The sequence below is a fragment of the Xenopus laevis genome, chromosome 5L (assembly GCF_017654675.1).
Source record: "Xenopus laevis strain J_2021 chromosome 5L, Xenopus_laevis_v10.1, whole genome shotgun sequence".
Taxonomy (NCBI): domain Eukaryota; kingdom Metazoa; phylum Chordata; class Amphibia; order Anura; family Pipidae; genus Xenopus; species Xenopus laevis.
Window position 1 is genome coordinate 125,645,661 of NC_054379.1, and position 13,287 is coordinate 125,658,947.

At 36.5% G+C, this 13,287-nt stretch overlaps 1 protein-coding gene across 18 annotated transcripts in view; it reads right to left on the reverse strand.

Moving 5' to 3' along the window:
• The window catches only part of LOC108717051 (muscleblind-like protein 1), a 115,294-nt gene that overhangs the window by 81,700 nt on the left and 20,307 nt on the right, over positions 1 to 13,287 (reverse strand). For 15 of the 18 annotated variants that reach the window (XM_018263787.2, XM_018263783.2, XM_018263786.2 and 12 more), the window contains exon 2: positions 6,377 to 7,300. The exons of 1 other annotated variant lie outside the window; for it this stretch is intronic. In XM_018263787.2, coding sequence (XP_018119276.1) covers positions 6,377 to 6,550 — 174 coding nt within the window. In that variant the 5' untranslated portion in view covers positions 6,551 to 7,300. 2 more of the 18 variants (XM_018263782.2, XM_041563369.1) reach the window with 2 other exon arrangements.

The following is a 13,287-nucleotide window of genomic DNA, read 5'->3' on the forward strand; positions in this document are numbered from 1 at the left end:
TGTGTGCATATTAAAATTAGCTGTAAATAAAATTGAATTCATCTTATTGGTTGGTAAACACGTCACCATTTTTAAAACATCTTTATATTTGTGTGCGTTTTGATTTCACCATCCAATACTGGCCCAAGAACACATTACTATACAGAATATTTATTTTGAATATCCACAAATCAGGTTGGCATAAATGACATAAACTAATACTGTACTAGAATCATATTTGCAGCTAAAATAATTTTTCCTATGGGGACCAACCACTCGTTGGAGGTATTACAAACCCATTAAGATTTTGCACTTTAAAATCATAAACTTATTTCCCCAGAACTAATGGTTATTTTTCCAGGGCTTCATACCTCCTTGAGGGGACTTTCACTGTATTTTTTGCAATCATCATAATACTTTTCACTATATAATAATAATACAAACACTTTTTTGAAAGAGAAAATAAATAAAATTACCTTAAACATGAACATGACAATATTACTGTAACAGCATTTAAAACTGGCGTTCAGTTTTTCAGATTTAAGTAAGAACACCATGTGAAATATAAAACATCTTATTAAAAAGAATAAACGGGATCAAAAACAAAAATGGTGTACAATGAAAATAAGATATATTAGACAGCAATTTTGTTGTGAGAAAAAATCCCTTAGCAGTCAATGAGTTTTATTTTTTTGCAATAAATGCCTACTACAGAGACGGGAGATAAGCTAAATATAGTGGAAGTTATTGATTCATTTATGACCTCATTCTTGCATTCTATCTAGTCAGCAAAGAACAGACTGAAAATATCCAGTAACCAGTACCCAAAAGAAAAATAAGCAAGAATGAGCAAGAGCAAATGTAAAATATCACTTTTGAGCTTTACGGCCTACTGGGATGCGATTCCAACTAACATTATTTCTTCAATAAACACATTTTTACTCATGTTTCACTTTCAGCTGTTCTAAAATTGTGTTTTCCAGTGCTGAATTCTGTGAGGTGTAGTTTCCCCACAGCTGGACACCTGCGTGTTTGTAATTTCTGATCTATACTAAATTCAAATTTTAACGATAATAGTTACGGCTTTTGTTAATGCAGACAACACAGCTGCAGTCGTACAAGAAATATTACCACCACTATAATTTGCCATGAGGAATACAACTAAATATCAACACTGCAAGCCATCCAAGTATTTATTGGGATGTTGGAGAGATAAGCTATAGCTATTGTTGGATTGTAAACTTTGAAAGAACTAGCATTATTTAGTTTGCACTTCATTCTGTGCTCCTTATATAGGTATCTGTGTGTGTGTCTTGGAATGCTGCATGACCAAATGGCAGTTTACACATAGGGGCACATTTACTAAGGGTTTTAATTTCGAAGTTCAAAAACTTTTTTCGATAGTCAAAGTATTTTTTCGATGGAAAATGGCAGTTCGATAAAAAAAATCGTTTGATAGAGCGATTTAATCCTTCGAATAGAACGATTCGAAGGATCGTACAAAAAAACTTTGACTTCTAAGAACGTAGCCAAAGACTTCTAGGAGGTCCCCCAAAGGCTAAACAGCAATTTGGCAGGTTTAAGGTGGAGAAGTGTCAAAGTCGAAGTTTTTTAAAGAGATTTTCGAATGGTCCAATTTGTGAAGTTTTTTCAATTTTAATCGAATTTTCGCCTATTCGATGGTCAAAGGACCCAAAAATTACTTTGAAATTTGAAGTTTTTGAATTCGAAAATTCACTTCGACCCTTAGTAAATGGGCCCCATACAGTATATGATAAAAGTACAGGTATGGGACAGGTATTATCCAGAAACCTGTTATCCATAAAGCTCCGAATTACAGCAATGCTATCTCCAGTGACAAAGTATGGTGTTTGATATAGAAGGGACTTGTCCCCACATCTTTACTTACTAACATTACTAACTGTACAGGCATTATACTGTATAATACATATTTTTATTTTTCAAATGTAACCTAATTTTTCTTTAAGTGGAAAATCAGCTTTATATCCTTCCTTCTTCCGGATATTTCTGCATGTAAACCTTCATGTCCCAGATTCCACACAGTTAGGTTGTTAGAAAGGAAAAGTTGCAGGATCTATTTGTCTATATGGCTATAAAAGAAGAATTTTTAGCTCAGTGTGTCTCAGGCTGCACACTTGAATTCCAGCAGGCAATTTAAAGAGGAGGGTACCGCAGTCTTAGTCGGTAATATACTGTTAAAATACAAAATAAGTTACTCATTTGGAAACATAAACAATACACCATATAAGTGCCAGCAATTTTTCTTAGACTTGTAGTCTGCTCCTTTTCCAGTGCAGCAGATTTTATGACCTGTGGCAGGTAAGCAGTTAATTTGCCCGAATTTCACAATTTTGTAAGCATGCCAATGTTTAAACTGTCTTCTAGCAGTGTGATTTAAGTTGTTGCCATTGCATTGCATAAAATATTGTGCTACAGACCTGGTGTTTAATCAATGACATGCAGAATAACTAAATTTCCCACAGTGCACTATGAGCTATTCCAAGAGGGCAGCAGTTGTGAAAGAAGACTTTATTCTGATTTTTTTTTTCTATGGGTTACTTCACTTTTTTCCATCCTGCACTCACAGGGCATAGACTGCAACCTGACTCCAACTCTGAGCAACCAAGTCATGAATTGGCCTTCAGTGCACTGTAAAAGCATTAAAGGGAAAAACAAGTGTCTGTTGATGATTCACGCACATTATTTCAAATCCAACTCACTCCTTACCTGTTACCCTGGATACAAAAGTAAAAATCATGGAAAGTTGAGAAAGACCTCACTTATGCTGATTTTATACCAAGAAGTGAAATATATGGCTAACACAGGCAAATAAATCCTCTGTACATAGTATTCACAAAAAATTAGTGCAACAGTACAGTTCCCATGATATCCATTGCGCATTTGGAATTAAGATCCTAAAAGCTTTATACATTGTGACAAGGTTCAACTGATTTTGAAGTTGGTGGGGGATACCAATTAAAGCAGTAAATGCATAAACAGCATTGAGAAAATATATTAAAGTTTAATTTTTCCAATGTTTTTTTTAAATTGAGTGAAATAAAGGGCCACTCAAAGACTCTGGAATCATAGGGAGCTATGGGAACAAGTCTGGTATTGGAGATATTTACAATAAATCCGTAAATCTGCACTGTTTTAGAAGCATTCCTATGCTCACAATAGTCAACCTACAGATTTAGAATGAAAGTGCAATTGAGACAAGATTCCATTATAAAATATATTTAGGTACCTGTTACTTAGAATTGGATGTAACTTCATTCATGCTTATTTTTAATTATGTTCTTTCTCCTCTGTACCATATGATTTAAGAATCTCTTCTTCTAGATAAATAAAAATAAAGACCTACTTCTACACTAACATATTGTACAGGTATGTGACCTGTTATCCAGAATGCCCAGGACCTGAGGTTTTCCGGATAAGGGTTTTTTCTGGAATTTGTATCTCCATACCTTAAGTTTACTTAAAAAAATAATTTAAGCAATAATTACACCCAATATGATTGTTTTGCCTCCAATAAGGATTAATGATATTTTCGTTAGGATCACCTATAAGATACTGTTTTCTTATTACAGAGGAAAGATTTTTTTCAATTTGTAATCATTTGATCAAATGGACTTTGTGGGAATGGCCTTACCGTAATTCTGAGCTTTTTGAATGATGGGTTTCTGGATAACGAATCCCAAACTTGTATTATAGCTAATGTCCTTATAATTCAAATATTAGATATAATTGTTCTGTGTATATGTATTTAGAGCCTCTTTAGTGCAGATAAGGGTTATACAGCAGGTTTTGTTTATGTACAAATAAGCATTTGTAGCTGCACTTAAAAGAGAAGGAAAGGCTTCGTGCACATGTGATTGTATTGACTTACCTGCAACCCTGGGCCAGTGCTCCTATCGGCAGAAAACTGCACCGGCCCGGGGGTTATACCAATGAGCACCATAGAGTGATCCTCTTCCGTCTTCCTCTTTCTTCGCATGGCTGTGCACGTGCAGTAGAACGAAAAGTTGAACTTTAACTAAAAAGTTGTCTATTTTGTTCAACTGTGCATGCGTCTGCCCCGGGAAATTTGAAGAAAGAAGAAGCTGGAAGAAGATCGCTCTGTGGTGCTCATTGGTATAACCCAGAGATCAGCTATAGGTTTTCAGTATATAGAGTAGGTAGAGATGCATTATGAAAGAGATTAGTATTTAGTCAGGGCTGCTGACACTGAATGTGATAAGTGTAAATGTAATGCATATTGTTGCTTGTTTCCTTTTCATGCTCAGTCATGTGTAAAGCCTAGCACACAAGACATATTAACTTTTTTCAGAAGAAATACAGTAAATCTCAAGCTGTACCCATACCCGCTTGCGCTACAGGCATGAGCTGATTGCCACTTCTTGCAAAAATCATATTGATAAAGAGGAATTGTACTCATAAATACTGTTCTGGCTTTTTTAAATATTTGCCCTTTACATTCATCCAGCAGCAAGACATTCTGCTGTACTTAGTAGAAGACTCCTGGGACTTTGGCCAAAATTTGAGAAGCACAGCTGAAGGGTAATGCCATTTCATGGGGTCTCCTTTGAAAATACTGATGTTGCCTTTCTGCTGTTCTAAAAATAGTTAGCCTCACAAGCTTGCTCTGCCCCGTCTCTCACTTAAACACTAATGTTCAACAGTATCCTATAATGAACCCAGAGGGACTTCTCTTTCAATACATTCATTTGCAGGATACATGTATTGATATAGTATGCATATTAAATTGTTTTCTACATTACCATAAAGAATATGGCCCCCTTAATAAAAACCTTGAACAAAAAGTATAACAAGTACTTTCTGATGCTATATTTGTCCCATTGTATAGTTAAATGTCAATGCAGTGATGTTGTGTTTGTAGCTGGCACAGTAAACCCCAAAACAAGCAGACTATTGTAATATTCTATCAAACAGAAAAAAAAACTGTTTTATTCTTGGAAGTGATTAGGGATGTTCAACTACAACTCCCATCATCATTGGAAAACTGTCGAAATAAGTTGTAGTTACTAAATCATAAGGGCATGAAACTGATTGTATTTGTACAATTTAATCTCAGGAGGAAAACAACTAAAGGAAATAAACACCAAAGCATCCAGGGGCCAGTTTTGTTCTGCCTCTTTGTATGTTTGTAAGCCTACAGACAAATAAAGTTTGATGACAATATAGGGCAAAAACAGTCAAAACTTCTGTGGTTGCCATGCACATAAGGGCACTTGCCACTTTGCTATTTGGTATTTAGTTTAGTCCCAAATACCTGCTGAGATCCTTGCTATTAGGTATTTATCTCCTTAGGCATCTATTTTTTGCACATTTATCAAAGGATCTTGCACATTTGGGTCTGCAGTAAAGTGAAGTCAGAACGTCACTGCAAGGTAACATCGCCAGCTCTTAGGCCTTTATCTAACCTGTTGTCAGCATAAATCTATACATTTAAATAATATAAATGATGTTCTATATGTTAACCAAGGCACTGGAGAGCTATCTTGTGTCACTGTAGGTGTTAGTGAGTTACATATCCTAGCATCTCTGGGAGTTGCAGTTCAGGTTTCACCAATGCTTTAATTAGAAGCCTACTGGCCCTACTCCCAGCCATGACTAGATGTTTTTTAAGCCCGCTCTTTCTATCCATATCCCTCAACCAATACATTTGCGATTGTGTACTGACCCTTTCACACTGCATGGTCTGGAAGTGGTCACAACCTCCTTATACTTTGTAGTTAACCCCACCCACGCACTTACTTATTTCATACTGCTTCAACATTCATACTTGCTTTTTTCTCTTCTTTTATGTCATGCTTCCAGATACCAAGGCCTCAGTTTCTCAGCTAATAATATATTAACTAATAATTAGTTAGATCTTAAGTATGATTTATGGTTTTTCCAGTATAATGACTTACTCTGTGAATTCACAACTGTGAATTAGAAAATTAAATAAAAGAAAAACTTTGAACCACCCTATAGTTTTCATTTAGAATGAACTTCCCAGCATATCCCTTAATAGAGAAACATTAATTAAAACAGGCAGTTGTGCTGAAGTTTATTCAATCAAACTTTAGGTAGCATAGCCATTGATATCAAAGCAAATATATTGGTAAACCTACCCCAATATAACCACTGATACGAAAGCATATATGTTAGTAAACCCACCCTATTATTAACAGTAGTACCAAAGCAGATATTTTGGTAACCAAATCCTACAGAAAAAGAAAGAAAACTCTTAAGAAAACATTTTAGTCAGTAACAGTAACTGTGCTCATTTCACCATTTGAGTGAATTTTTTTTTGTCATTGTCGCATTACTTAATGTTTATTCTTAAAGCAAATAGATGTTTACTCACTTTCAGTGAATCAAAGCAGGCGATTACCCGTCCATTTTCAACTTGGCAGCTTTTCGATGGATGTGCAAATTTACATTCTGTGTCTGGCCGTGAACACGTCCCCCTTTGGAACTCTCTACACACTTCAAGCGTTAGCCATTTAGTGTCCCGAATTGGTGCGACACTAACAGCCATACTTAAAAAATGTACAGGTAGTTACAAGTTCTCAATAAAACAGGTGGAAGTAAATCCAACCGTCTAGTTTTGCTTTTAAATGGTAAGACTGTGCACTCCGTATCCACATACAGTTCCAATATCTCTCTTTGGAAACAACCTAATACATAATAAAGACAAAGTATTTGGAAAAGGTGTGATCATCCAGCTATCATTAGAAAAAAAAGAAAGAGAAAAAAGCTATGGCCTGGAGCTTATTCTAAAACTCTCAGCAACCCATTTAGAGTTCCAATGTCGAGCCCGAATTGCAAGCATACAAACGTGGCAGACCCTCTGCTGACACAGAATTTCCAAGCTGCTCTCAGTAAAGTTGTCAGAAAGGTAATCTCCACACAGCTGAATTGGCAATTGGGTTTTGCGGTGCAATCGGTATTGATTAGTTTGGCATAGAGAGATGCAGCAGTGTAGGACAATAATCAAGGCTTTGCTCTCCCTCTCTCTCTTTCACTCCCTTTCACTCTATCTTCTCAGTCTTTCTGACAGCGAATAACTTTCAGCAATCGTTCCTCTTTTGCTACTATAATAACAGCATGATACATAGAGCTTTCGCTTGATTAAGAGCAGAAATAGGGGGTTGTCTGGGCTAGATGAGAAGGGTGGATGTGCTCTCGTCGCAGTCTAGCTGGCAGCAAGCAAGGCAAAAGCAGAGGCTGCTCTACAAGCGGGTTCCAAGCAGCAGAGACGTCAGGAAAGGCACTTCTTAGTACCAACCTGTAGAAAAAACAAACATATTTAAATTTACCAAGCAGCACTTCACTTCTCCTGCCCACTTTTATCCCCGTCCCACGTGATACCAAGCTTGCCGATTTCTCACCATGCCAAATACTTACAGAGTAGCATATTGCAGCCAGCCATTGTAGATTTATTAAAAAAGGGGGCAGTTTCCCTTGTGAAGCAATGCATGATAGGAAGATAACCAATCACAGATAGTGTTGCAGCAATATTCTGGGCAGGAAGCCAATAATGTGGGCTGTCTTATGAAAGGTTGCTCCTGTCAGGGGTTTATTACAATGCAATGAGCAGAGAAAATATCCATCAGATGTAAATAATTCCTCTGCACCAGGCTCCGCATGTGGGTTTGAATTTACCCAACATGCAGCATGCAGTCAGTGGGTTAAACCATGTTCTGTTCCAGCGACATCCCCCATAAACAGGCAACGGCAGAAGCACTGGGGAGAATAAGTGAGCGAGGAGGCAAGCCCTAAAACTGCAGATCCCTGATCCGAGCTGACTCTTCTCCTGTTCTGCCTTGTGCACAGCCTGCGTTCAGCCTGCTGCATCTCGCACATGAATATAAAAGGAAAGGAGGGGTGTTTATAAATGGTACATTCTTCTGACCTATCAGATTCACTTCCTTTAAAACTATAAGCAGGGCTGCCTTCTCACACAAATCTGCAGTCGTCTTTAAACTGTAAAAGTATTCCCTTCATCCAGCAGACACTTTGTCAATATACCACAGACCAGCGAAAATATGAACAAAAGCTCTCTCTATCCAGGCTTTTCAAAAAAAAAAATCCATACCACGAACAGAAATATAGCAAACACCTTAAAAAGGACATCTGTCCATGCTTCTGCCTTCCCCAGGGGATACTGGAGTTAAATAGTAAATAGGCTTTTTGATTCCAGTAATACAATAAACTGTAGCACGCTGTTCTGCTGCCAGAAAGTAGCTGTATATACTAACAACATGCTGCTACTAGCTCTGTCATATGCAAGCCATTATCTCTACACCTTTGGGCTCCTTGTTCTAAAATGGCATCTTACTTTTAACAGTTTCCACTGCTTCACCACAAAATGGTGACACCTTGCCAGCAGCTGAACCACGTGAGTGCATCCGCCCTATTTGGATGACACATATTACAACTGAGGCGAAAGACAATGAAAAAACAAAATTAACAGTTCTGTCATGAATCGTAGCATGACTGAAGTCAGGTTCACAAATGCAGGGGGCACCCCCTTTTTGCACCCGGGGATTCCAAGGAATGCTGAGGGTGATAGTTCAGCATCTACAGTGCAGCAGGTTATAAAGATATCTGATTGTACACATATGTTTAGCAAAGTCACTGCATTGTGTTTGTATTGATTTCTAAGGTTAGTTTTCAGGGTTTCTAGCCATGCCAATAAACCCATCAGCTCCGTCAGAGCTTAGTTCTCGAGAGCAATTTCTTTCAGGTTTTGCTTATACATAGTATTATATTTGCTTGTGTGCAAACACACACACACACAATCATATTTTAACCCATTCGGTCTATGTATTTTTCTTATTGCAGCACAGCACAGCTGTAGATCAGTTTGCATAATCCTTTATTATATACTGTATATACTGATTCAAAGAGAACCGAAACACGTTAATGTGGAGGACGTTGTAAAACTTTAATAAATTCACTCTTCATTATACCCGTGAGTGCTCCTGTCACTTCTTACTATATATATATATATATATATATATATATATATATATATATATATATATATATATATATATATATATATATATATATATATATATATATATATATATATATATTTCAAATATGTGCTATATTAAAAAACTAAAAAACTTAAACCTGTCCTCAGGTCCCTGAGGAAGAGTACAGTAGTGCTCGAAATGTTGGATTTTTTTCAATAAATCATTTATTTGAACTAGTTCCCAAATGAGTGCAGTACAATTTTTGGTTTATATTTACTTTTTAACAGCACCAGGGACCGCTGACCCATATAGTAAAGAGTACTGCTTCTCTCTGTCGTATACGTATTGGACCTATTTTCCAGATAATGAATCTTTCTGTAATTTCACACTTCTTCTTCTGTAATTTCATACTTTCTAATAGAAAGTTATGTAAAAATTAAATAAACCCAATAGACTGGTTTTTCTTCTAATAAGGATTAATTATATCTGAGTTTGGATAAAGTACAAGGTACTGTTTTATTACTACAAGAAAAAAATAAATAATTTTTAGACATTTGGATTATTTGGCTTAAATTGAGTCTTTCTGAGTCTGGATAACAGGTTTTCAGATAACGGATCCCATACCTGTACAGTAGATAAATGTTCTCCCCTCTAACAGTAACTTTCCTTAAGACAATAACAGATACCCTTAAAGCATTGTTGCACACAATGTAATACAGTGATATTAATTATACATATTACAGAAGGAGAAAAACGGTGTAATTTGTATAAAAGTGCAACTTGCATGAAATGAAAAAGCACAGGCAATTATATTGCATTTATGAAACTGTTTTGGCTAAATTCATATTTTTCCTTAAATGCTATTTAGTAACTATCTGTTTTTTAAGGTATGTTAAAGGGGAGGTAAACCTTCCATTAATTAAGTCATTATAATCCTTTTATGCAAAATCAATGTTTAAATTACATGCAGTTTACCCCTACACTATGCAGTCTTCTAGAAATAGAAGGACGTATTTATTTGCCTTGTGCCATATACAGTACATCGCACTGCCCTAATACCAAAATGAAAGTTTAACTCTCACAAAGGGCATTATGGGCAGAGACAGGAAAATCACTCCTTTATGTCCCTTTGGCCAACTATGCATCCAGAACCACTTTTTGTGTTTTGTAACACACATACAGTCTAATAGTTCAGAGCCATACAGTATATCCAAACTTGCAGACAACATTTTTCGATCGCTGCACCTGGTGGCTGTTCTGGGCTCTCTGCCAACAGCCAATTAAGTTAGAAAATTTGTTTCTTTTTCTCGCTGTTCAGTGCAGAGAAAGTTGGGACGTTTCAGTAAAAACGCGGGACTGCAGGTTGAGCTGTCAAAAGCGGGACTGTCCCGCTGAAAACGGGTCAGTTGGGAGGTAAGCTACATCCAAGTATAAGGATGAGCAGATAGCTTATTATATCTATGCTGTTTGACAATTGTACTAAACTTTTGTGGCCCTCTTTTTACAACCCAACACCTTATACCCAGCGTGACCCGGGTCATACTACCAAGAAAATTGCCAGACCCCCACTGCTTAGCCAGGACCTCTCTTTAACCTCTAGAAGGATTCGGATAGCCTGAGTAGTGCTGTTTGAACTTAATTAGAGAGTTCCTCACACTCTCAGACACTAATAAGAACCTTGGATTCAGCATAACTGTTACCTGCGCTCTATAAAACTGAAAGCCCAGGCCTCTGCATGTAAGATCTTACCACAATTCCTAAAATTATAGTTATTGATAGATTATTGAAAGAAAGTTGTTTGACTTGTTGGATCAAGATGAAATATATTTTTTCAGCTGAACAGCTCACTTGCCTTATGCTCCAATTTAGCTTTCATATTCTACTTTTTTTTTAAAAGCACAAGGAGCCTTTTAAAGAAAAACATTCAGATAAAATGTTTGTGTTCAAAGAGAACTTCACAAGAACATGCTGGGAGAAGAACTGATGAGAGACTTTACCAGCAGAAAGAAGTGTGCTTGGGGTTATGGGGTAAAAGAAGTAGAACTCAGAAAAGGAACAAAATACTGAAGCAGCACATATGTAAAATAACAAAATGTTGTTCTTATATATAATGTATTGAGAGGGAGCGTCAGCCATAATGGTGTCTGCTGTGTGTATGCATGAAATGATTCATGGATATTGGGGAATTCATGGATATTGGGGAAGGAATGTGTATGAGACTTTGGGTGTTGTTCAATAAGGATGATGTACAAATATGGGAGTACCTAATTATGAGCTGATATAGTAGACAATATGGACTGTGTTTTTTAATGTGAGGTCCCTAGTGAATGCACTCCCCCCCCCCCACACACACACATAAATACACTGTATGCCAGGAGGCATTTTTTTTTACCAATTATTATTCTCCATTGCAATAGACATCTAAGGATTAAAAGAAGGCTATATTTACAATTTATTACTCTCCCTTGCAATAGACATTTGAGGATAAAAATTACATGGACTGATATGATTCTAAGAAAATTCATTTTGCTTAAATAATAATCCCATATGGAAGACCACTTCTGAGAATCAACACATTTGCCTGTCTGAATCAGCGAAAATAGTACTGGCAGAAAAAGCGAATAAATTATTTTCTTATTAATATGCAAAAGATGCTTGGTTGCACACTTTTCCAGATATCTTTTATGGCTTTGAGGGGAGATAAATTACTTTAGAACAAAATAGTAGTAGATATTACATCAGCCACGTTTGCTCCATTTATTGCTTTCTGCAACTGCATGTTCACAATATGTCTCTAGAAATTTCTTTTGGCTGCTGTTTGCTCTTCAGTAATTATAGGAATCAAACAGACTTTTTTAAAAAGATGATATTTCAGAAGTTCTATAAAGCTGAGAATTTAAAAAAAAAAAGGAAACCATTAGGCACAAAACACTGCAATGGCAAATGAAGGACAAGTAACATAGCTGTGCTTATAGCCAATACTGATTTAATAGAAAATGGCTTGCTAATTGATAAAATAATGCTAATTGTTGTAGAAATATATATATGATTGTAGCCATACAGAAAGTCAAATTGCTGCCTTTTGTATTAAATTGAAAATATAATTCCCTCATCTTCACTGTCACACTAAAATAGAGGACATTTAAAAAGATAACTGTTTAACAAATGTAATGTCAAGTCTGTTACTAACAAGTGGAATTCAGTTGCTTGTAAAATGTTAGTCTGCCTGAAAAAAGAAGAAAAATAGCATGGTTTTGAGGTTTCCATCAATTTTCTATGCCATGGTAGATATAAAAGCCATACTTACAGAATTTGTCATAAGAAATTAGGACAAATAAGTACAAAATGTTACAAATTCTCTGCCATTTTTTGCTGTAACTGCACCCACCAGGAGTCACTTAAAATAATGCTCACATTGCTATGCTAATATGCAAGCACTAAACTCCAGATTGATTTTTCATATTTTACTTCCTCTAGATTGTTGTCTCGGAGCCCCACCAGGGTCGTGGACGACCCCAAGGACCTCATTAAACCAGCCAATCAGTAGTAGTGACGGGCGGTTTGTACAAATGGCAGGGACTTAAAGGAATTGTTCAGTATAAAAACTGGGTAAATAGGCTGTTCAAAATAAAACATGTTTTCAATAAAGTTAGTTAGGCAAAAATATAATGTATAAAGGCTGGGGTGACCCGATGTCTCACATAATAGCCCAAACACTACTTCCTACTTTGCAGCTTTCTTGGTTTCCGCTAATTGGTTACCAGGCAGTAACCAATCAGAGACTTAAGGGGGCCATATGCGCCATAATGTTTGCTTTGAATCTGAGCTGAATGCTAAGGATCAACTGCAACTCACTGAACGGTTATGTCCTTGTGGCCCCCCCTTAAGTCAATGACTAAGAGTTAGAGAGCTGAAAAGCAGGAAGATGGGTTCTGGCTATTATGCTAGACATACAGTCACTCCAGCCTTTATACATTACATTTTTAACTAACTAATTATTAGAAACATTTTTTATTTTGCACAGCCTATTTACCCAGTTTTTATTCTTCACTGAACTGTTCCTTTAAAGAAGAAGAGCATCAGCACGAAACACTGCTTACTTTAGACTTTCTTTTTAAAGGGTGTTTAAATAAAGATGTGAAGTTGTTTTAATCCTGACTGTGATGCTTTGAACTTTGGTGTGTGCAGTCAAATGATACGAATACCAACATGATTTTTAATCCTACCTGATAGATATAGCATCTTGTAGCCCCTCAGGAAGCCTATTGCCAACTTGGTTTGGAGGGGC